Source organism: Chanos chanos, chromosome 6, assembly GCF_902362185.1.
Source record: "Chanos chanos chromosome 6, fChaCha1.1, whole genome shotgun sequence".
Lineage (NCBI taxonomy): Eukaryota > Metazoa > Chordata > Actinopteri > Gonorynchiformes > Chanidae > Chanos > Chanos chanos.
The window spans coordinates 1,654,415-1,680,674 of record NC_044500.1 but is presented as its reverse complement, the minus strand read 5'-3'; the positions used below and the strand labels follow the sequence as shown (position 1 = coordinate 1,680,674).

General features: G+C 39.6%; 1 protein-coding gene across 1 annotated transcript; it reads left to right on the top strand.

The window, feature by feature from the left end:
- Positions 1-945: 945 nt before the first annotated feature.
- Positions 946-24,145, top strand: LOC115813996 (butyrophilin subfamily 1 member A1-like). Its single transcript, XM_030776704.1, has 5 exons — positions 946-1,081; positions 12,369-12,719; positions 12,822-13,097; positions 18,803-18,929; positions 23,968-24,145. Exons 1-5 carry the CDS (start codon positions 946-948, stop codon positions 24,143-24,145), a joined length of 1,068 nt encoding a protein of 355 aa, XP_030632564.1.
- The last annotated feature ends 2,115 nt before the right edge of the window (positions 24,146-26,260 follow it).

The window sequence follows — 26,260 nt, the reverse complement described above, 5'->3', positions numbered from 1 at the left end:
GTGTCACCAGTGGCCTTGTATCCATATAGAAGATTATGCCTATGATGAAAGAATGTTTCACAGTCAAATCAATGTCATTAACACGTCACATGATTAGATTTTTTCCTTACTATATTATTTCTGTACTACACATTTAAAATGTTTTGTTTTTACTGTTCTGATTTCATAGTGAATTAAAATAAACTTTCTGTCCCTTTCAATAAAAGCAAATAAACATTGTTTATTTACTTACTTTCTGTTTAAGGTTTTATACTGTACTTCATTTCAAATGAAAATAGCTGTACATTAATACTAAAAATAAACAGGACATCACAAAAGACAGTGAGAGAGAGATTTATCAGACAGAGACAGGCAATGGTGATGAAGTCTGAGGACAGTGAGAGAGAGAGATTTATCAGACAGAGACAGGTAATGGTGATGACATCTGAGGACAGTGAGTATTAGAGATTTATCAGACAGAGATAATGGTGATGAAGTCTGAGGACAGTGAGTATTAGAGATTTATCAGACAGAGATAATGGTGATGAAGTCTGAAGACAGTGAGTATTAGAGATTTATCAGACAGAGACAGGTAATGGTGATGACATCTGAGGACAGTGAGTATTAGAGATTTATCAGACAGAGATAATGGTGATGAAGTCTGAGGACAGTGAGTATTAGAGATTTATCAGACAGAGGTAATGGTGATGAAGTCTGAGGACAGTGAGTGTTAGAGATTTATCAGACAGAGATAATGGTGATGAAGTCTGAGGACAGTGAGTATTAGAGATTTATCAGACAGAGGTAATGGTGATGAAGTCTGAGGACAGTGAGTATTAGAGATTTATCAGACAGAGGTAATGGTGATGAAGTCTGAGGACAGTGAGTGTTAGAGATTTATCAGACAGAGATAATGGTGATGAGGTCTGAGGACAGTGAGTATTAGAGATTTATCAGACAGAGATAATGGTGATGAAGTCTGAGGACAGAAAGGGAGAGGAAGTCAGCTGTGTGGGGTTTGAGATCTTGCCGTCTGATGACAGTTGGAGACGCCCTGCCCTGGAAGAGACGGAGAATGGAACAGAGAGGATTCTGGGAGGAGGTGGGGTGTGAGATATTAATGTAAAGGTCAGAGAGAAACAGACATGTATATCTGAGTGTTGATTAACTGGGTAGGTGGAGTCTCAGGCCTGGTCTTTATTACACATATAATTCATGGTTAAATCCATTATTTAACCTGCAGCACAGTGAAGTCACTGTAGAAAGTGTCACACACTGACCCAGTGATCAGTGGGTGTGTTTCTAAAACTGTGAAGGAGAAAGACAGTAAGTGTCACCATGGAGTGTGTGCAGTTACTGAAAAGTGTTTTTATAACACTGACATGGTTTAAATGAACTCTAAACAAAGACCAGAAGCACCATTTGATTGTGTGAGGTCACAGACTGAACATGTGTAAGATCCTTCATCAGAGATGTGAACTGGACAGAGTTGTAATGACTGTTAGTGAACAGTGGTCTTCTCCCTCTGTGTGACTGAATCTGATCATTATTATTCGACACACACAGTACATGTCTGAGTTTAACTTCAAAACTGAGCTGATGGCCACCAGTGGGTGTTCGAGGGTAAATTCACACAGGCAGACAGACACACACACACACACACACACACACACACCTCAGATGGGTGTTAGAGAGTAAATTCCACTCGATCCGTCCCAGGTGAGAGATGAAATGGAAGAATATCTTGATGACTCTGTTTTGTTGGGATGTTTTGTCATCTTGTTGTTTTATCAAAGCTAAATTCAGGTTATTTTTTAAATCAATATGTTGGAGAGACTTTATGACTACAGGGACTGTATTTGTTTGACTGTATTTGGACATTAGTTGGATTGTTGTGTTCTAAATTTACTGTTGGTAAAGTTATGACAAAATGTTGTGAAATGAAACAGGACTTAAGATGGTTGGTGAATATGATCTGCTTTGGATGGTATTTGGTTTGGATGGTGTCTAGTTTGGATTCTCTTGTCTCAGATATAAACTCAAAGTGAAACTGCACTCTATTCAATGCACTTCCCTCCTACATATGCAGGTCTTCAGTGTTAGACAGACAAAAGATGGAGAAATGACGACATGTGAAGTCCAGTATTTATTTAGTATTTATCTTATTTTATTTACTACAGATTTAGTCTGTACATACTGATCCACACAAAGCATGTAGTGAATGTTAGTGAGACTAACACTTCTGTTCTTCTGTCTGCTGTGTTTCTGTGTGAACTTGTCTGAACTTCGTCTTTGCATATGTGTGTCTGTGTGTATGCGTGTGTGTGTTGTTGTGTGTGTGTGTGCATGTGTGTGTGTGTGTGTGTGTGTGTGTCTGTTTGTATGCGTGTGTGTGTTGTTGTGCGTGTGTGTGTTGTTGTGTGTGTGTGTGCATATGTGTGTCTGTGTGTATGCGTGTGTGTGTTGTTGTGTGTGTGTGCATGTTTGTGTGTGTGTGTGTAAGCATTGGAGCTGTGGAGAGTCTGACAGGTTTGACCTGTAACTCAGAGCAAATGTAGAGCTGTCACTCACACTCACGCTGGTTCTCACAGGGAGAAAAAAAAAAAGGAGGAAATAACTTTTACAGCAAAGTCAGACTTAGTTAGTACTGATATATTAAATATGATCTGAGAATGTACTGCTTTACTGAAACATTTTCTGTCTTTGTCTTTTATATTATGAAAAGAAGAGTGTGACTTTATAAATGAATTACTTTTGAAGAGTTATACAGCGAAAAGAGTTTTACCATTCATATTTTCACCTGCTCCATTCAGCACAGTACATGTCTGACAGCAACTTCAAAAGTAATAAAACAGTCTTAATGCTCGAATATTTAGACATGTTCCAGCACATACAGACAGATAGAAAGACAGACAGACAGGCACACACACACACGCACACACGCACACACAAACACACGATGGCCACAGTGGTTGTCAGAGAGTAAATTCCACTGAATCAGTGTCAGGTGAGACAGGAAATGGAAAAATATCTTCATGACCTCATTTTGTTTGGATGTCTTGCATTAGCAAAGTAAACATCAGGTTATTTTTAATAAGCAACATATCTTTCATATGCATAGTCATATACAATCCTTAAATCTTCACATTCAGAGTCTATAATCAGTAAGGACTGATTTACACTTTAATCTTCATTAAAATGAATATAATCAACCATCCTAATCTAGTTTGGCCCAAGCTCACGCATGCTGACAGAGACATGTATAAAATGACATGTAGGGACACAGGACAGAATAAAGACAAAAAATAACCAATTATCTGAACAGCCTGGAAAACAAAAACAAAAACAACAAAAAACAAAACAAAACTACCAACGTAGTCTGATTTTCCCACAAATGCATCTTGTTACGTCCCAGATGGTGAGTTGGGTCTAGGGGTATGAAGCAGGGACGTAGCATAAGGAAACCCACCACCAGTGTCGGATTGGGACGGTGCGAGGGGAAAAACACACGGACACGGGAGCAATGTACAACAACAAAAAAGTGCAATGTATTAAAGATATTTACAAAGTGACAAAAGAATATTTACAAGAATATATATATATACAGAAATATTTACACATGGACACGGAGAGGGGAGAGAACTATAGACGGTGCCAAAGGAATGAACGAAATATAACAGAAACCACCCTAACTGCCTACGGAAACACACACGTAACTACGAGAAACTAAAAAGGTGGCAGAGCCAAAATAAACCTAACTACGCTCACTGCCTACAAAACAAAACATACAATAGTGGCACCCGCCTCTAACCTAACCCCTATACACAGTTGACTCCTAGCGCGGGGATCCCCTTCTTACCTATTCTTCTCCCCACGCCAATCGAAAGCAACCAAAACCAATCCGTAATCCAAATCCGTAGTCAACAATAACAACAGTCAAACACGATATACAGCGAGTAACTATAACACAATAGAGCACAAGCAAACGCAAAACGAGACCGAAATCTACCCACAGCTAACAACTGGCATCTTTAAATTTCCGCGCCCCATCTCCGGTTGGCCATCCGACGAGGGGTGCTCCGTCTTTGGTTGGCTGGCTGGGAACACGGAGGTGGGACGCAACACCAGGCCAGGTGGGGAGTGGCAGCTGTTCGCGCCACCGCTGGATCCCTGCGTCAGGTGACAGGCGAGAGGAGAGAGAGAGAAAAACAAAACATAGGACGCAGCAAGACGCAAACACACACACACAAACGCGACGCACGTAACAATCTGCACACCACTGACATTAGAAACAGTAAAGACAAAACAACATTTTCAAATAGTTAATAGGGACGTGTTAAACAATAGTTGGACTGTTATTTTCTAAATTAATTGTTGATAAAGTTATGACAGAAAAATGTTGTGAAATCAGACAGGACTTAAGATGGTTGGTGAATATGATCTGCTTTGGATGGTATTTGGTTTGGATGGTGTCTAGTTTGGATTCTCTTGTCTCAGATATAAACTCAAAGTGAAACTGCACTCTATTCAATGCACTTCCCTCCTACATATGCAGGTCTTCAGTGTTAGACAGACAAAAGATGGAGAAATGACGACATGTGAAGTCCAGTATTTATTTAGTATTTATCTTATTTTATTTACTACAGATTTAGTCTGTACATACTGATCCACACAAAGCATGTAATGAATGTTAGTGAGACTAACACTTCTGTTCTTCTGTCTGCTGTGTTTCTGTGTGAACTTGTCTGAACTTCGTCTTTGCATATGTGTGTCTGTGTGTATGCGTGTGTGTGTTGTTGTGTGTGTGTGCATGTGTGTGTGTGTGTGTATGCGTGTGTGTGTTGTTGTGTGTGTGTGCATGTGTGTGTGTGTGTGTGTGTGTATGCGTGTGTGTGTTGTTGTGTGTGTGTGCATGTTTGTGTGTGTGTGTAAGCATTGGAGCTGTGGAGAGTCTGACAGGTTTGACCTGTAACTCAGAGCAAATGTAGAGCTGTCACTCACACTCACGCTGGTTCTCACATGGAGAAAAAAAAAAGGAGGAAATAACTTTTACAGCAAAGTCAGACTTAGTTAGTACTGATATATTAAATATGATCTGAGAATGTACTGCTTTACTGAAACATTTTCTGTCTTTGTCTTTTATATTATGAAAAGAAGAGTGTGACTTTATAAATGAATTACTTTTGAAGAGTTATACAGCGAAAAGAGTTTTACCATTCATATTTTCACCTGCTCCATTCAGCACAGTACATGTCTGACAGCAACTAGTTTGGATTCTCTTGTCTCAGATATAAACTCAAAGTGAAACTGCACATCTATTCAATGCACTTCCCTCCTACATATGCAGGTCTTCAGTGTTAGACAGACAAAAGATGGAGTGATGGTGACCTATGAAGTCCAGTATTTATTTAGTATTTATCTTATTTTATTTACTACAGATTTAGTCTGTACATACTGATCCACACAAAGCATGTAGTGAATGTTAGTGAGACTAACACTTCTGTCCTTCTGTCTGCTGTGTTTCTGTGTGAACTTGTCTGAGCTTGACTTTGTGTGTGTGTGAGTGTATGTGTGTGCGTGTGTGTGTGTGGCTGTGTGTGTGTGTGTGTGTGTGTGTGTGTGTCTGGTAAGCATGAATGAGTATGAGAGGTTTTTCCACATTCATAGAGAGTGTAAGTGAAACTCCATTCTTTGTCTTTCTCCTTTGAGAAGAGCATTGAGAGGAGAGTTTAAAACTGCTGTCTGACATTTTACGGAATGGATTAGTTTGTGATATACATTAGTCACTAGGGTATACACTGAACCAGAGCCCTACTCTTCACTGGTTGGAATATTTCTTCTGTTGTGGATTTCATATGTGATTATTTCAGTCAGAAAAGAAACCTGTTTATCTGATTCTTCTATTACTTCATTTCACCACAGTGTTCAGATCAGGTAGGATTTATAAGAAACTAATATATCTGTGTGTGTGTGTCTATGTGTGTGTGTGTGTGCATGTATGTGAGTGTGTAGTGCATTTTGAATTACAGGAGCAATTTCTTGTATTGTAATGTATGAACTGCGAACAAAGATTTACTCTGAACTACGAAGAGTTAACTGCACTCATCGAATCAGTGTATTGTACTAAAATACTTAATAATAAAATAATTATAAAATAATCATAGATACAATTATCTTCATCGGTATTATTGCTATTATGTAGTGTTTGTTTGTGATATGTCCACCTACTCGTACAAAAGCTAGGAAATTAGAGCATTGGAGGGAAAATCGCGACAAACTGAATTTTTCTGGTTTACTCCAAATAGCGTGATTAAAAAATTAAATGGTAGCAACATTAAACCAGTAAAACAGTAAACTTTAGCAACAGGGTAATATCAGAACAGTATACAAGAAGAATTAAAGCACAAATAATCAAACAATTTACTACTTAGGTCAACAGTGAAATTTCATATGTCATATGGTATATACTAAAATGACAATAACATACATGACACCTAGATAACAGAGGATTGTTTAGGGAAGAAAAGCACAAGGCTAAACACACAAAGCACTGAGGAGATGAACACACTTAGAGTCACTGGAACCACTTACTAGAACAGGCGTCACAACCATCAAATGAATTTAACAAGATACAGTTCTTGGAGCAACCTTCTGAACATTAAAAGAGAAATAGAAACCACACTTTCATCAGAGATCACTTTTAGCAGTTTATGAGAGTCAAATAGCTAAGCTTTAATTCACTGAAACCAAGAATTTGTAAAGTAATGCAGGGTTCCTACACAGTATGGAAAAATATGGAAAAGTATGGAATTTGATTTCAGTCATTTCCAGGTCTGAATAAGTATGGAAAAAAGAAAAGGGAATATGAAAAAATATTTGTGTTTCCAGACTGTTGCCCCCATTCTGTTTTCTACAATATAAAATTCAGAATTTCTAAAAATAAATTGATCATACAGAGTGTTCTCATGGCATTTGGAGCAGACAGCCAGCACAGCCAAAAGCCCAGCAGATACAGGACTTTTAGCCCTTTTCCACTGACGTGTGCCAGTTACGGTGCCTAATCAGGAACTGGTTCCACGTGTTTCCACCAAAAAAAAGACGGTTCCACAAAGCTGCTCGTCCAAACATTGGAACCACTGACGTCAGTGGCTATGCAAATGAGAACCATGCGAGAACCAATCAGTTCAGTGTGTGGTGTGTTTGGTATGTGATATACTCTAAAGAGGCGGGAGTAACAAAAAATGTCTGACTAAGATGATGGAGGCAAAAGGCTACATGTAGCATGATGAAAACATATGTATGATTAAAAGATATATCTGCAATCATTTGTGTGTCTATTAGCATGGGTTGTCGTTTACATGTTACATGAACGTAGTCAGGGCCAGAGTGGTAGAAAAACCTCTCTCAATGGCTCTGATAGTGGCAAATAGACCACTGTAACTTCATTCAAGGACTGGATGTCAGGATTGGGGAATTTGGCCGCCCTGCTGGTCACTCTGTGTATTGTTATGCCTTGTGTTTTTGTTTGTTTTGGTTTTGCCATGTGCTTCTGTTTGCCCCCTGTGTACTCCTGTCCCCGCCTCCCACCTGATCCCTATTATTACCTGGTTTGTTTCAACCAATAGCCTGTCTTTTCTGTCAACTGTTCTGTGTATTTAAGTCCTGTGTTTGTACCCATTCCTTGTCAGATTGTGACCTTTAGTTCTTTCTGCCAGTCTGTGTGCTTTGCTTCTGTGAGTTATAAGTTTGACCTTGTTGCCTGGACCTGTTTTTGCCTAGTGTTTTGGATTTGGTTGCCCTGTGGATCCCTGGCTTTGACCTTGTTTGTACCCTGTTTCTGACCACTCTTGCCTAACGATTTGGATTTGTTTGCCCTCTGGATTTTTGGATTAAGACCTTGGACTGGACACTGTTTTGAGATTGCCACCTGATTTTTGAATAAAGAATTTTTTACCTAATTCTACCCTGTGGGTCTGCGATTGGGTCTTGGTCTGCCAAAACCTCACACTGGAACTTTTAAGCTAGGTGACAGGCTTGCTTTTTTCACAAAGTTCGCCCCCAGAGTGGAAAGCGGTAGGACGAAATTCACGTGGTGTTTTGCTGTGTGGAGGCCTACTGTAAAAATAAATTTATGAAAAGCAAGCAAAGCAGATGTGTTCTGTCCTCAAAAGGCAGAACTGGCCCAGCACTGGCACTGTCCCAGAGGAAAAGAGGTATTAGACAAATTTCTCTGGCCCCCTGGTAATCCAAATTACTAAAAGACCCCAAAATTCAAATTAAATCAACATTTCGGGCTCTGGAGCTCAGGGGGGCTCCCTGAGCTTCTCTCTCACCTCTTAGGGGTAAAGTGGTCTCTTATAGCCCCTGCTATGGAGAAGTAAATACAAAAATCTAAATTTTGGCCTCCGATCCCCTGGTAACCTAAAACATGAATCGCTCTCTTATTTAAAAAATAATTCATGTACCAGGCTATGGAGCTCAGCTATGGCACCTCCCTGGACCTCTCTACGAACATTTGGGGGTAAATTGGTGTCTCATACCCCCCGGTATACAGTTATTTAAAATTAGATGATAAAAACTGAATAACATTGCACTGTTTTAGCATTGCAGCTTGAATAAAACACTGTGCATTGAACTTGTCTGGGTTTGGTGTTGATTGATTTGTATGAACCACAGTACCTAGCTACAATCTTATGGCAATTATTTGTTAACATAAAGCAATAGCATACATAGTCGGAATGTAACATACATGTTAACAGTTGGGTTTTAAAACCATTTATTTACAAAATAAATCTCCAGCTATTTTTACTTGGATGTCAGATAGGATCTGAAAAATCTACCGAGAAGTCTGGACATTTGAGTCTGGAAAAGTATGGAATTTTGAAAAGGAAAATGTGTAGGAACCCTGGCAGTGGGACAGCTGCTGGTGGATAGTGGTACTAAACCAAATTCCTGCATTTCCACCAGATTACAGTGAACAGAGTGAACAGGATTATACTGTTGTGTTATAATAAAACAGTGTCTTTATTGGAAAGGAAGACAGTCCACAGAACCTCTACAGATCCCCTGAACATTTATTAGTCTACTGTCATTTTCAGCAGTGAGTTCTGTTCATAATCGGTTTGACCAATGTTTTTTCCCTTTTGTAGTTCTGTCTCATTCAGGAATGAAGGTGATTTTGGTGAATCTCCTGTTTTTTCATTTGTCAGCATTATCCACATCAGGTAGGACACATCTCCACTGAAATACTTATAAAAACACTGTATATGTTGGGTTGTGTTAGTCTGTTTTGTTATAAATGGCCTTATCATCTAGCTACTCCTACCACAGTCTGAAAATGTGTGTTTGAAAGATAAATGTGTTGAAAAGAACTGAACTCTCTCTGAATCCGAATGATTAAATCTGCATTTACTGTTGTAAGAGGTTTCAGACTCACACTGATGCACAACACACAATGGTGATAAACTTTATTTATGCATTTCCACCAAATTAAAGTGATAAGAATCAGTGGGATCATATTCTTGTTGTGCTATGGTGTGTTTATCAGAACAGCAGGACACCCACATGCATATATTCGTTTACAGTTCTTTATTCTGATTACTGGGTCTACTGGTTAAGCCCAGTGGTCGGAAGGAGAAAGGCAGTTTCTTTATTTTTATAGGTAACAGAATCAATTTAATTACTTATTTATTTATCTATGACCCAGATAAAACACGGTAGTGGATTTATGCTAAAAACAAAAAAACAACAAAACAAATCCCACAGTCATTTTCACCTTAATAACTCAACTGTAAATGGTTAATTTTCTTCACTTCTTATTATCAGACTCACTGTGCACAACTTGCTAAAGATGACCGGGCCGAAGAACACTTCCAGTCTTACTCGGTAACGATCTACACAGATTAACAGTACGACATTATGAACAACGACATAACAGAACCCAACGCATTTTTCTGAAACGGTTTAAAACAACACAGCTAAACACTATTAGAAGCAAACTCATTAGACATACCCAAACTCCTGGACCAGCGCAATCTCCATACATCTATATGTGTTTTTCCCAAAGGATATGTGCTATCCGACTCTGAAACACAGGTTGCAAAAAAACTCTTCTTCCAAAGATGTGGCGCATAGGAAACACATCACAATTCGCGCCTCTAAGTTAAAGGGGCCGCACTTATTTCTTTGATGAGACACTACCTAAACGCGCTCGGTATGATCACTTGGCTACATTGTGTTATAGTAAAACAGTCTCTTTGATGTGAAGTGGGAATCTATGGGTCGTCCTCATCAGGATATAAAGACAAGCTGTGTGTGTAACACTCCTTAACACAGTGTGTGAACACGTATGGAAACCAGTTGGCTTGGAAACCATTTGGGACATAACACCGGGTTCTGTGTGAATCCACTGCTGACACATACTAATAGTTAGCGAGCGAAAATGTCGAGTTAACGTTACTGACAAAAGTCCTTTCACAACCATATGTTTTAATCTTGTCAGATAACCACAGTACTATTAGTAAAGTCACGCGAAGACAGTGGATTCACGCAGGACCCGGTCGGCGAGAGCGGGAATCAAGCGGTGACGAGGGTCATCCAGCTGTTTCACATATCAGGCAATGGTATGTAGTGGAAGAAAAATTAACATAGCCTACCACATTATCGCGTGTTCATTCTTTTAAGGCCAGTCTAAGTTAACCTAGGGCCTATTTAAGTGAAGCGATACACTGTCTTTTATAAAGGAGGCATTCGATTTAATTGTGTTTCAATAGGCTTTGTAGCATATTCCACAAGCTTTTTATTCTACAGGTTCAAGCATGTCAGTGCATTCAGTAGGTTGTTTCAGAGTCATTAAGCTCTGTAAATGCATTGTGGCAATGATACACTACATTGACATTAAAAAGAAAATGTACTTTTGAATACTTAAGAATTTTTAAAAGCCAGTACTCTAGTACTTTAACTGAAGTAAAAAATTTAACTGAAAAACTTGTATCAGAGTAATATTTGACCAGGAGTATCTATACTTTGACTCAGTTAATGGGGTTGTGTACTTTGTCCAGCTCTGGTGTTTAGTACATGTCACACTGCATCTGTACACCCATTTCTAACTCAACAGGATGCTGAGAAGCTCATTCATGCTTTTATTTCAAGTAGACTGGACTACTATAATGTGCTTTTTATTGGTCTTGTAACGATCGACCTGGGAATCGAACCCGAAGCTCTGGCTTGAAAGCCCAGAGCCTTACCCTGGGGCCAAGTGGAAGACCCAATTGGTATCTAGGGGGTCATGCAAAAATCAGCAAACAAATCCAGGCAGAGGTCAAAACCATAAAGCAGAGAAAAATCAGTGTCAAATCCAAGAAAAGCGGCAGGCAGAATCTTAGTCCAGCTAAACAGGCAAAAACAGGTTCGGCAACAGGAAGTAGTCCAAGAAAACACAAAAATACACAGAGTTTACAAGAAGGCTTGATCTAGAATTGAAGGCAGGGTAACAGCTCAAGACTGAGCAAGGAACTGAAGAAAACAAGAAACTTAAATAGACAGGCAGAACAAGACACAGGTGAAAACAATACATCAATGATGAATTAACAGGCACAAACAAAGACTGAGGACACCACATGGCCAAAACAGAAACTACACATCCCAAAAACATGACAGGTCTTCCAAAGAAGTCAGCTGAGAATCTTCAGCTAATTCAGAACTCTGCTGCTAGACTTTTAACAAAAACAAAGAAGAGAGAGCATATTACTCCTGTTTTAGCCGCACTGCATTGGCTCCCTGTATCTTTTAGAATTGATTTTAAAGTCCTTCTACTTGTGTACAAAGCTCTTAATGGTTTAGCACCCTCTTACATTACTGATTCTCTGTCGTTTTATGTTCCTTCACGAGCCCTTAGGTCCTCTATAGCAGGTCTTTTAAACATTCCAAAAGTCCCCAAAAATAAAATTGGGGAAGCTGCTTTTATCCACTATGCACCTAAACTGTGGAACACCCTACCAAGAAGTATGAGAGAGGCAGGCTCAGTGGACAGTTTTAAACGGCAACTAAAAACATACCTTTTTAGTACTATTAGCAATTTTCTCTTTTGTTTTTCTCTTTTTTTGTTTTTGTTTTAATGGTTTTTATTCATTTTATTGATTCCTCATTTTTTAAAATCTTTTTAATCTATTTAATCTATTCTTTTAATTATTTTACTCTAAACTGTTTTATTTATCTTGTCAATTTCTCCTGTTTTATGTCTCTTGAATTTTGTGGTTTATCCTTGCCTTTTTATTGTCTGGTCTATTTTCTACCATTTTATTTATTTTATTGCTTTTTATTATTATCATTGTTCAGAGCTCATACTGTCAGGTAATATGTACTGTGAATGTATCTGTTTCTGATTCTAGATCAGTTTCAGGTTGTTGGTCCAGCTGGTCCTTTTATTGCTGTAGCTGGTGAAGACCTGGTTCTGCCCTGTTCTCTCAAACCCAACATCAGTGCTGTGGACATGACAGTGGAGTGGAGTAGACTCCATGGATCAGACACTCTAGTGCATCTGTACACAGAACATGAAGACAGAAATGAGAAACAGAGTCAGTCCTATAGAGGGAGGACAGCACTGTTTAAAGAGGAACTGCAGAAAGGCAACACTTCATTAAAACTCTCCAGAGTGAGAGTCTCTGATGAAGGACAATATAAATGTTTGATTGATAATAAAAACTGGCAGGGTGATGTGACTGTTGAAGTCATAGTTGAAGGTGAGACTCATGTTTAATTTAACCAAAGCAGCTGCTTATTTGTCATTTCAGACTCATTTGTAATAACTGAGAGTTAATATTGTCTTTATTGATTATTAATAGCTGTTGGAACCGAGCCTGTGATCACTGTGACAGGCTGTGATTACTCAGGAAGGCGGAGTCTGTCGTGTGAATCTACAGGTTGGAACCCTGAACCTTTGGTTTTGTGGTTGGACAGTGAAGGAGAGATTCTCCCAGCAGAGGCTACACAGACAGATGAAGACACAGAGGGTTTCAATGTGAAGCAACGTGTTATTGTACAGGACAGTGATGCCAACAGACTCCGCTGTAGAGTAACAATTAGAGACCGCATGAGGGAGACAGAGATTTTCATCCCATGTAAGTAGATCTCATTTTGAATCAAACACACATTTGACGGTGAAACCCTTGATGACCGTGACTATATTTCTTGTTTATTATTTTGTTTATTATTTAATGTAGAATCTGTGTTTTATGTAAATATTTCGTGGATTCAGCTCTCGCATGTGTCATGTTTATGCTTATATTTAAATAAAATGGTGATACAGTATAACCAGTTTTTGAACAATCATTTGTGTATGATTATGCATATGTGTAATGTGAATAATGGCTGTTTGGGGTAAAGTCTGATTATGTATATGTGTAATGTGAATAATGGCTGTTTGGGGTAAAGTTTGATTATGCATATGTGTAATGTGAATAATGGCTGTTTGGGGTAAAGTTTGATTATGTATATGTGTAATGTGAATAATGGCTGTTTGGGGTAAAGTTTGATTATGTATATGTGTAATGTGAATAATGGCTGTTTGGGGTAAAGTGTGATTATGTATATGTGTAATGTGAATAATGGCTGTTTGGGGTAAAGTTTGCAGGAATCCTGTCATCAGGGCTCTGATGGTCAGCATTCCCTTAGTGGTCTTCATCATCTTGCTGATCGTCTTACTTTGGAAATGGCAAACATGGAAAATAGGTAACTGTCAAACGGACAGGTCCAGTATTTTAGTGAATACTAATGAAAATCTTATAGAGCTGATATGTCCAGTGTTTTTAGTTAACACTGAAAGGTACTTTCCACCCAGTTCCAGAATTATCCAAAACAGGAGCTATGTAGTTCCTGAGCTGCAAGGATTATGTAGATTAGAAATATGTGACACAGAAAGTGTAAGTCTGTCTGAGCCACTTCTTTACTTTCCGTCAAAATAAAACAGAAGTACAGAGTGCTGTGTCGTGCCTTTCAGCTAAACTAAGAGCTCTGAGTGATCCTCCTGTCAGAGTGGATCACAGTGTCCTGTCTGAGTAACTGAGTAACTCTGAGTGATCCTCCTGTCACAGTGGATCACAGTGTCCTGTCTGAGTAACTGAGTAACTCTGAGTGATCCTCCTGTCACAGTGGTGAGGAGGATCAATGAGACTCACAACACGGCATCGCACCATTCACACTCACACGTACTATCACACACTCACTCGGGACAGGACAGTAGAACAAATTACACACAACAACACACAGGACAATAAAGCAAATAAATCAACAGTGCACTTAAATAGGTTATCATTAATAAATATAGGTAAATGCCCTTGGACGTATCACTTAGACTGTTAGAGTCAGTGATGTCTTAGATTGGCCAGCAAGTGCTCAGATCTTCAGTCCCATTGTCTTCACCTCTAACTACTCGTCATGTGACTGTGAAGATATCAGACCAGCCCACAGGTTTAAGGAGCCAATGGAAGTGGTTTCTTGCGGCCTGGCTCATGTCCAACATTTTCCGTTAATACTTACGAAAATATAATGGAACAGCCTGATGTGGTATTTTTAGATAATACTACAAGATACTTTTCCACTGAGATACTAATATTTTAGGAACTAAATATTTCCAGAACTTCCAGAACTGGGAACTATATTGTCCCTGAATGCGTTTGTCATAGACCATCTCCTGTACAGGACTGACAGTGTTCTGAAATGTAAATATAAGCATGAAATGTTAACAAACTAACATGAATAGAAATCAGAATGACTACTTTTCTCTTTTCTATTTTCAGCCAGAGAAAGACAAGAGCAAGGTAAATCTGAATCTCTGTTCCTTATTTGTGAATTGTTTTTTTTTTTTTTTTACATCTTTATATCTGTCTAGAATATTTTGGAAGAAATTATATGTAGCTAAAAAACAAAAACAAAGAAACAAACAAAAAACCTCCCCAGAAATAAAGGGGACAAAGAGTCTGTATGCCTTATTAACTTATGGCTCTGGAGGATTATGTGGAGGATTATGTAGATTAGAAACATGTGACACAGACAGTGTGAGTCTGTCTGAGCCACTTCTTTACTTTCCATCAAAATAAATAGTTCCAGAACTTTCAGAAATGGGAACTACATTGTTCCTGAATGTGTTCGTGTTTGCTCTCCTACTACACCACCAAAAATGAAAATATTATGACACTGACAGGTCGACTATTTTTATGTATACAAATGAAAAGTATATGAAATCCGTTTCATTTCTTTAATGTTTTTCACAGATCTTTTCCTGTCCAGGACTAAGAGTGTTTTGAATTGTAAATATAAGCGTTAAATATAAACAAACTAATATGAACAGAAACTTGAATGACTTCTTTTTCTCTTTTCTTTTTTTCAGACAGAAAAAGAGCAAAGGAAATAGGTAAATCTGAGCTTCCAGTTCCTTATTTATGAATTCTCCTTTTTCTAAAATGTTCTTGTGTTTCAAATATTTTTGAAAGAAATTATATTTAACTGAAAAACAAAAAGAGGACCGAAGCAAACAAAAGAAAACAGGAAAAAAAGAAACAGAAAAAGGGAGAAGGAATCTGTATGTATTTGTTTAACTTAAAGCTCTAGTTTCCTGCCAGCGAAACCTTTTGTGAACATTTAAAAAATAACATTCTCATGATTATTTTGTGAAGAGAGTGTCTACAGTTTCTATACTAAAACATTCTGATGCACTCTCAAGAGTCAGTGATATGTTGAACTGTAAGAGTTAATGATATTTTAGACTGTTAGAGTCAGTGGTATCTTTGTCACAAGGCTGGACCAGGTGGGCTTTGAACCCGGGTTGCCAGGGCAGAAGATGAACAACCAGTGAACGCTCCACCCAGGATTAGGGTGAACCCAGTTACAGAGCCAGACACTGGAGCGTAGGTTTGATCTCAAAAATCTAACAAGTCCAGAAAAAGAAAGGAGCTTAATCCAAAAAGAAAAATAGAAATCAGATCAAACAGGTAAAAACTTTGGCAAAATTGGCTTTTTCAAAAAAACAAGCAAAACAAGTCCAAAAAGTAAAAACAGGCACAATCCAAAAAGGCAAACAAAAACATTTCTTCAAAAAGCAGAAAATTACACAGTCCAACAAAAAAAACAAGAACTCAGTTATCTTACATGAACCAGATTCAGGAGTTTTATTGTCATGTGCTCAGCAAAACAGGCAGTTACACTGTACAATGAAATTCTTATTTTGCTAATCCTCCGTTACCAGACGAGTGTGAAGAAAGACAATATATAAATAAGATGAAAAATCTCATATGGAAGACAATATAAATAAGTAAAAGAACTCAAGAACACACGATCACAGGGAAAACAGCTCAAAGACTAAGCAACGGGTGAACACAAGTTGTGAGTAACTGTACGTTCACACTGGGAGCAGCGAGAGCGTCAAAATTCACTCTAGCCGCCCTGCCAACAACGCTGTTGAACGCTGTGGACACCCAACATAGATGAAATAGGCAGTTCCAAGTTCGTTCAGATTGATTGGCCTTGCAAACTTTTTTTAAAGAAGCCGCAAGGCAAACAAATGTGTCGACTGGTATCTTTGTGTTGACTGACCGCAAGTAGGGTATAAGTTAACCTCATGAAATCTTTTAAATGCTACGGTGAGGAATCGATTGGTGAAGTAAAGAAATGAACAATTACAGTTACGTGTTTGGTAACAAAATAAACTAATGAGAAACTAATTAAAGCCGTTTGTGTGGTGTGAAAAGCCATTTTGTGTTGACGCTTAGTGCTAAGATGCTAATCATGGTAGGTCAAATTTCAACCCGCCACAGTAATGATCAACCTCTCCTGTGTTGTGCTTGGGAACTAATGTTGGGTGGGAACAAAAGTTTGCACGGTTGTTCTCTCTAGAATTCTCTAGGGTGGAGCACTTCCAAATTTGGATTGGTTGCTGTCAAACTGTGTCATTGCTTATCATACAGTCAGCTAAACTTCACCTTTATTCTGACGCCCTATCCACCCAAGACACGCCATTCTGCACCATGCCTCTCCTCACTGCCGAAGTCAAATTATGCTATTGAAAGATTCTGATGCATTCCCAAGAGTCAGTGATATGTTACGACTGTTAGAGTCAGTGATATGTTACGACTGTGAGAGTCAGTGATGTTGTAGACTGTTAGAGTCAGTGATATCAGTGACAGTGACCAAGTGCTCAGATCTTCAGTCCCATTGTCTTCACTTCTAACTCCTTGTCATGTGACTGTGAAGATATCAAACCAGCCCACAGGTTTAAAGAGCCAACATGTTAAATAGATAGACAAGACACAGGTGATACAAATACATCAGTAATGAAGAACAGGTAAACTGAACATGTGACAAGGACAAAACAAAAAGGAATGACACTCCCCACAGTCAAGACAATCTTAGACTGTCAGAGTCAGTGATATCTTAGATTGTTAGAGTCAGTGATATGTTAGACTGTTAGAGTCAGTGATGTGTTAGACTGTTAGAGTCAGTGATGTCTTAGACTAGCAACTATTCAGATCTTCAGTCCCATTATCCTCTAACTATTCGTCATGTGACTGTGAAGATATCAAACCAGTCCACAACTGTTTTCATTAAAGTCACTTTGTCCATCTTCTGAGTCACTTCCCTGCAATGGCCACAGGAAAATGTCCTTATTTAGACAGAGGACTGTCACACAGCCTATAAGACTCTGAGAAGCATCTGTGTGATGGCATTCCTCATTTTCACTCTACACTGATGCTTCCCAGCATGCTACTGGAGATGTACTGGTGCCCAATCACAATCCCAGTCAGCGTTTCAATTCTTATACCAGTCAAATTCTCCCCTCAGCTGAGAGGAAATGATCCACTGATTGTAAATGTTTGGTCAGTGAGACATTTTTTTCCTCACCGTGTCACCCTTTCGCCATGACAACAGAATCATCATTATGACATAAACCTTTGGTTGGTTTGAAGTGGGCGTCCTTTAACAGTGACCCCACAGGCCACTGGGCTTGCTGATCAGTTGAGCTCCATGTTTATGGCTGACACATCAAACACACAGATGCCATGTCCTGACACCCTGCTAATGATGCTCCTAGTGCAAGTATTAACCTCCTGTGTCTTCTTATGGACCAGCCTTCAGCATGGCTTTACCTCCTTCACACTGTGCTCTCATAAGCTTTGGTCTGGTGCACCGGGATGGACTGACCACCTGCCCAGGGTGTTTCCCCGCCTTTCTCCTAATGAATGCTGGGACAGGCTCCAGCCGCCCCCCCCCCCAACCGTAATTAGGATAAGAGGCTTAGATAATGAGGGGGGGGAGTGAGTGGTTTGGTGTGTTCTCAGTCACTGTCATATCTGTCCTATAACAGACCATTAGAGCTGTTTAAAGACATAGGTCAGTCTTTTTACTGGCCATACATATGACATCTTTAATTACTGCCAACAGCATCCCACTGACCAATCATAACAGCCCCTATGTCATTACAGCGGCCAAACAAAAACCAAAGATCACAGGGCCATAAGGCTTTGTGGCAGTGATTTCAGGCCTGTCTAAAATGTGTTCATCTCTTCCCCCTGTAACACCAGACCACTGTCTGTGGCCCAGTGTCTAAGCAGTGAACCAGACAGTATGATATTCCTAATATGTGTCAGATTTACAGACACACAATTAATAGAACTAGAAGGAAGGAAGAAAGGGAACTAAACTGTATGTGTGATCCAAAGGAAAACCTGAAAGAGGAACACTGAGAAAAGGTTGTGTGTGTGTGTGTGAGAGAGTGAGCATGTGCAACTATGAAATGTATGAAAGTTTAATAATCTTATCACTGTCTTTATAGTGGCGTTTGTTCAAGAAGTACTGTCAGCTCATAAAGAAGCAGACATGAGTGGCATAAAACTGAAGAATCTTGGTGTGGAGCTCTGTGCTGAATTGAAAAATCCTCGCTGTATAGTGGAGAAACTGAGGTAAGATCACTTGTCTGAGAGTCACACATTACCAGCTCTTCACTACAGCACATTCTCTAACAGTGAGTTTAGGAGAATTTTATCAGTTTGACTTGTAAAGATGCAATTTTGTAGTAACCTCACTATGTAGTCACAGTATTGTACTGTGATTACTGCACAGGATACTGTGATTGCAGTTTGTTTTGCAGTGTAATAAACTTTCTGGTGACTTTCTGGTCATTGCATGCTGTATGTGTGTATAGCCTGCTTGTCTCACTGTAACAGACACTTCTCATCTCATTTTTATTCTATCAAATGAAATTGAAGCACTTGCAGTGAAAAGCAAGCTTTTGTTACAACATTCATTGCTCAGCCCTGCTCCATGGATGGAATGCTAATATCACTTAGCTATATCCATGACATTATTTGAGAATCTGAACCCAGTTAAGTTGCAGTCTTTCTGAAAAAACTCAAACTATAGCCTAAATACCTGCTGTGAACACTGTACTTGGAAATTATTCAAAATAACTCCTCACTATCCTCAACATATAATCAATAACAGCATTAATGTAGCAAGTGCAGTAATACCCTTCAAATTCAATTCTCCTAGATAACTAAGTTCCTGGATCACCATACTCAGTAACTAGGAAATGATTTATCATGTACTCAAAGAGTAGGAATGTGTATGTAGATGTTCATTAGTCATGTAGTGGAGGTGTGTGTTTATCCTATAGTGAGTGTACAGTGATGTAGTGGAGGTGTGTGTTTATCCTATAGTGAGTGTACAGTGATGTAGTGGAGGTGTGTGTTTATCCTATAGTGAGTGTACAGTGATGTAGTGGAGGTGTGTGTTTATCCTATAGTGACTGGTCACTCACCTGTACTCAGGTCCACTGTAACAGTACTGCAACTGAAGAACTGAACAACCAAACAACTCTCTACATTTGGATTAGTGTGTGTTTTTTAGGGATGCAACGGTACAGTGGGCCCACGGTATGGTATGTATCACGGTTTTGGGGCCACAGTAACGATATGGTTGCTTGCAGACTGTAATTTCTTTGTTTCTGGTTGTTGTATTGAACTCTGAATCCAAAATGTTCTCACAGCGGATTTGTATGACGGAGTATTAGAGCCACACTGAGGGAAAAAAGTTCTGATATTTCAAGAATACACAGAGAGAGATATCTTTTCTTGAACTCTTTGCAGCACTAGGGGATTATGGGAAAGCACAGACTATATGATTACGTCAGCAGTACACACTCAGTGTTACCAGAGACATTTCCAGATCAGTGAGTGGTATAGAGAGTGACATGTGTAGTGTGACTACAGCAGTTAATAGAGTTCACAGGAACTCAACGACACATTAGGCGCTTTCGCACCGGAGGAACTTTTCCATAGTTCTTAGAACTGTTGGAGAAAGTACCCCTTTTTTCGCGTGTTCGCACCGCAGGAACTTAGAACGATCATAGTTCTAAGAACGCTGTTTTGAGGGGCTTTTTTAGCTCCTACTTCAGGGTAGGTACTTTCGCAGCGCAATAGGAACCTTGTGACGTGGGTGTACAGCCATTGGTCCAGACGCAGGTATACGGTGATTGCAACCGCCATTTTTAAAGATCCGTGCAAAATATAAAGTCTTAGAACGTATTTCATTTAGCTTTTGATATTCATGTCTCAAAATGTCTGGAATTGTAAGAGGGGGCACATAGTTTTTATGTTTAATTTTACTGGTATTTAATATCCCCCAACAATGACCATTTTGCAACGTCCAATGTATATTTGTACAATGAAGAGGTAGCGTACACTCCGCTTCAGTAGGTGCTTGTGTGGCCGCTTGTGTGGCTGTGATCTGCATTTTAACCTAAAATAAGAATGTGTTTATCCAGCTTACGATTTTAGGGCTGCGGCGGGGAAAAAGGAAAAAAAAAAAAAAACAAAAAAAAACACGATGCCGCGAGCAAGGGTCAGGCACAAGCGCTATGCTAGCACCCGAAAAGTACTATGCCCATCAAGTCATTCACTGCTACTGCGGTGGTAAATGCATAAACGCATTGGGATAATTATTTTTTCCATTGGACTGGGTCTATCGCCATACAGTTTTATTTTCGTTAATGAGGAGGCAGTTATAGGTTATCTAATGTGCAATCAATATTTCTGTCATTCAAATTCAATAAAACTCATTGTGTATACTGTAGTCTAGTTTGTCGATTTCTTTCGCCGCAGTAATGGTTCTTTTTTTCCTTTTGGAGGTATTTTAAAGGTCTTAAAAGTCATTAAATTTGTACTTAAAAATGTGCAGCTATCCTGGTTAGTCGTAAACAACAGCTCTTAGCTGCTATACCGTCGGCCGGCTTACGTCACTTCAGCGTTCCTACTGGCGGTGCGAAAGCAAACAGAAAAAAGGCCCTAGAACGAATGTAGCTCTAGGGGAAGCTCCACAGGGGGTAGTTCCTATCGAATTAGACCGTAGAACTATTCGGTGCGAAAGCGCCTATTGAGACTCTCAGGCCATAAAAGGACATCCTGCCACTGCTTTTCCAAGTTGAAACACAGGGGGCGCTGTTGTGTTCATGTGCTCATACTGCGGTGCAGAAGAATGTCCCACTGAAATATTTTACTCGTGTGGAGAAAAGGAAAGACCAGAGCCGTTACGCACACTCTGTTCACTGCAGGACAGGACAGGAACCTAACGAGTTCTCTGATATCTCACAACACACAGTGCAGTTTTATTTTCTCCTGTACAGGAGTAAATACAATGAAGGTGAAACAGTAGCTGGACTTTTCTTTGATGGTCTGTCAGGGGTGGACAAAGAGTCCAGTGGAAGACATGAGGGGGGAGCTTTCCCTGGATCAGCATGGAGAACAGGAGGAGCCCTGGTACTGATGGTCTCCTTGTAGAACTGTATAAGTCCTTTTGTCCTGTCACAGGGGGAGATGTTCTAGCTGTACCCTGAGACTTTTTAACTGGAGGTTCTCTGTCACTGAGTTTCAGAAGAACAGTCATTATCCTGCTGCAGAAGAGAGGAGACCTGCAGGACAGTAGAGACTGGGGCCTGTTTCCCTGCTTTGTTCTGATAATGAGATCCTGTCTGAGGCTTTGGCCTGTAGAGTTAGGGTGACAATGGGACAGGTGATACATCAGGACCACACACACTGTGTGACTGACAGGTCCATCTGTGATTATACTCATTCAGTTTATTTAGGACGTCTCTGCACTGTTGGACATAAAGACTGGTCTGATTTCTGTAGACCAGGAAAAGGCTTTTTACTGTGTTGGACACTGTTATCTTTAGTGTGCTGTAAGTGAGCTTGGCTTCAGCCCATGTCTGATGTCCATGATCCGGGTTTTGTGTGAGGACATTGAGTGTGGTGAGGATTAATGGTGGTCTGAGTGTTTCCTTTAAAGATCCATAGACACATAGGACAGGACTACTCACTGTATGGAATCATTAACTCACTGACTGTTTTTCTCTGCTGCATAAAATCAGATCTGACATTAATGATTTTACTTTACCAAACAGTGGGAGTGATTTTAGAGTGTCTGCCTATGATATTTCTGTCTTTTGTTTGGAGGAAAGAATGGAAAAAGGGTGGGATACAATAATTCAAAGTTTCTCTGTCTCTGTGTCTCTCTCCCTCTCTCTCTCTGTGTCTCTCTCTCTGTGTCTCTCTCTCTCTCTCTCTCTCTCTCTGTGTCTCTCCCCCTCTCTCTCTCTCTGTGTCTCTCTCTCTCTCTCTCTGTGTCTCTCTCCCTCTCTCTCTCTCTGTGTCTCTCTCTCCCTCTGTGTCTCTCTCTCTCTCCCTCTCTCTCTCTGTGTCTCTCGCCCTCTCTCTCTCTCTGGATGAGTGTATTGTTGGTTACTGTTCTCTTTCAGAGTAAGGGTGTGTGCATTTGTTTTTCTCTCTCTGTCTCTATCCATAAGAGTTTGTGTGTGTGTGTGAGTATGTATGTGTGTGTGTGTGTGTGTGTGTGAATTTTTTTCTGGTGTTCTCTCTGTGGTATGTGAGTTTCTGTATTTGTATGTCTTTCTCTCTGGGTAAGATTATGGTTTTGCTCCTCTTTGTGTAAGTGTGATTCTGACTGTGTTTGTGCCAGTGTCTGTGTGTCTTTGAACAATGTATGAGGAATTTGTTAACATTTTAAGTCATATTCAATTTGATCTGTTTCTGTTGCTGATTGTTAGTGTGTGTGTTCATATTTCTTTGAGTGTGTGTCTGTCTGTCTGTCTGTTACTGAAGAGATCAGATTTCAATATTCAGATGTATCATTGTGTTTACAGGCTGAGAAGGTGTAAACTGGAAGAGAAAAGTTGTGAAGTTCTGGCCTCAGTTCTGAGCTCAAACTCCAGTCTTAGAGAATTGGACCTGAGTTATAATAATCTGTCTGATTCAGGAGTGGAGAATCTCTCTGTTGGACTGAAGGATTCTCGCTGTAAACTGGAGAAACTGAGGTAAGATCATCTCTCTGAGAGTCACACATGACCTGCTCTTCACTACAGCACATTCTCTAACAGAATGTAAAACAGCATTGGTTTTATTTCTGGTCCTCGACTAAATCTAGCCCCTATAGGAGTGTCTGCTCTCCCTTTCAAATTTTCTTCATGCAAAATATTAACTAAACCCCCATACAAGATTTTCCATCAATCATCTCAAAATATACATTTTGCAATCCAAAAAACACAGAAGTCCTGTGATTTCCCAGGTTTTCTCACACACATGGGTGTGTGGCAGTCAATGCTTTTGTATCTGTTCTTCATTTTAACGGGAGGGAGAACTGGCCTTTTTGCCCAAAGACATAATCAATTTTCCACTATTTAACAAGAATGTGACAGACTTTCCCCTGTATTTAAGGCTTTCTGTAAATGTTTCTTTTTCTTCCTTTGGTGAAGTTTTTACAGATGTCTGAGTTTGTCTGTGTGTATCTGCTTTTCTTTCTCTCTCTCTTGTGTGTGAAGAATTTATTAACAACAGAAATCACTTTATTTCTGTTAATTGTTAGTGTGTGTGTTTATCTATGTCTATAACTGAAAAGATATGAGTTTAAAATTCATTTTGTTTCCAGGCTGTTTGACTGTAAACTGACTGAGAAAAGTTGTGGAGTTCTGGCCTCAGTTCTCAGATCAAACTCCTCCAGTCTGAAATTCCTGGACCTGGGTTGGAATGATCTGTATGATTCAGGAGTGGAGAAGCTCTCTGCTGGCCTGGAGAGTCCTGACTGTAAACTGGAGACACTGTGGTAAGATCATCTCTCTGAGAGTCACACATGACCTGCTCTTCCCTCGTGTTAGCTATTGACCTTAGTTTGTGCCTTGACTTTGGATCTTGTCTGTCCCCCCTGGAGCCTGTGTTTTATGTGTGTTTTATGTACTAGACTCTGCCTATTCACTGACTCCAATGTTTGTACCACTATTTATGGATCAAACATTTGCCTTCACTTGCATCCAGTCTCCCTCAATTAGTGTCAACGTGTGCAAGAGTGACTTCTCTCTCTCTGGTTGATTGTATGTAGGGACGTGTGTATGTGTTTCTCTAACCCTCTCTCTGTGTGTGTGTGTGTGTGTGTTAATCTTGTTCCTGTGTTCTCTCTCTCTCTCTCTGAGTGAGTGTGTGTTATTATTTTTGTTCCTCTTTCTATGTGTAAGTGTTCCGTGTCTATATGTAAGTATGAGAAATGTATTGATATTTTAAATCAAACTGAAATCTCTCCGTTTCTATAGCCGATTTTTAGTGTCTGTGTTTGTGTGTGTGTGTGTCTGCCTGTCAGTCTGTCTATAATTGAAGAGATATGAGTTTAATATTCATATGTACCATATCTTTCCAGGCTGAGGAGGTGTAAACTGACAGAGAAAAGTTGTGAATCTCTGGCCTCAGTTCTCAGATCAAACTCCTCCAGTCTGAAATTCCTGGACCTGGGTTATAATGATCTGTCTGATTCAAGAGTGGAGAAGCTCTCTGTTGGACTGAAGGATTCTCACTGTAAACTGGAGACACTGTGGTAAGATCATCTCTCTGAGAGTCACACATGACCTGCTCTTCACTACAGCACATTCTCTAACAGTGCGTTTATAGTGTAGACTTTAGTAATATTCTAGTGAATGTGTGAGTTAGGTTCACATGAGAGATGTTGAATGAGGATCATACAAAGATTTGGCAGGTATGTCCAATCCAGCCAAACCCCTGAGTTGTGTGTGTGTGTTGACCCGTGTCACACCCTAGTTCTCACATTCTGTTTGTACTGAGCTCTAACTTGCCCCGTCTGTTAACCCTCTTCCCTCGTGTTAGCTATTGACCTTAGTTTGTGCCTTGACTTTGGATCTTGTCTGTCCCCCCTGGAGCCTGTGTTTTATGTGTGTTTTATGTACTAGACTCTGCCTATTCACTGACTCCAATGTTTGTACCACGATTTATGGATCAAACATTTGCCTTCACTTGCATCCAGTCTCCCTCAATTAGTGTCAACATGTGCAAGAGTGACTTCTCTCTCTGGTTAATTGTATGTAGGGATGTGTGTATGTGTTTCTCTAACCCTCTGTGTGTGTGTGTGTGTTAATCTTGTTCCTGTGTTCTCTCTCTCTCTGAATGAGTGTGTGTTATTATTTTTGTTCCTCTCTCTATGTGTAAGTGTTCTGTGTCTGTGTTTGTGACTATATGTAAGTGTGAGAAATGTATTGATATTTTAAATCAAATTGAAATCTCTCCGTTTCTATAGCCGATTTTTAGTGTCTGTGTTTGTGTTTGTGTTTGTGTGTGTCTGCCTGTCAATCTGTCTATAAATGAAGAGATGTGAGTGTAATATCCATATGTATCATTTTGTTTCCAGGCTGTATAAATGCAAACTGACAGAGAAAAGTTGTGAAGTTCTGGCCTCAGTTCTCAGATCAAACTCCTCCCGTCTGAAAGAATTTGGCCTAAGTTGGAATAATCTGTCTGATTCAGGAGTGGAGAAGCTCTCTGTTGGACTGAAGGATTCTCACTGTAAACTGGAGATACTGTGGTAAGATCATCTCTCTGAGAGTCACACATGACCTGCTCTTCACTACAGCACATTCTCTAACAGTGAGGTTATAGTGTAGATTTTAGTAATATTCTAGTATGTGAGCATTTTAGTCTAGATTTTAGTAATGATACTGCTCTCATAGTATGTCACTGTACAGAGATTGACTGACAGTTAACTTTTAGAGATGAGGAACAAGGCTTACCTTTCTTGAAATGTTTGCTTGTCTTTCTCAGACATGAAACTAGAAACTCCAGAAATTTTATCAGAAGTCCCATTGCCAGTCATGTCTGTCTGTTGAACAGTACCAAACCCTTGTCTCATTTGATGAGTGCAGGTAGAGCAGAGACGGTCACATATG

Bases quoted from the DNA above. Each gene is read 5' to 3' on its own strand.
- LOC115813996 (XM_030776704.1), top strand. From the start codon at position 946: ATGGTGATGAAGTCTGAGGACAGAAAGGGAGAGGAAGTCAGCTGTGTG. The intron at 1,082-12,368 runs GTGGGGTGTGAG...TTCTGATTCTAG, and splicing joins AGAGAGGATTCTGGGAGGAG to ATCAGTTTCAGGTTGTTGGT. The intron at 12,720-12,821 runs GTGAGACTCATG...GATTATTAATAG, and splicing joins TGTTGAAGTCATAGTTGAAG to CTGTTGGAACCGAGCCTGTG.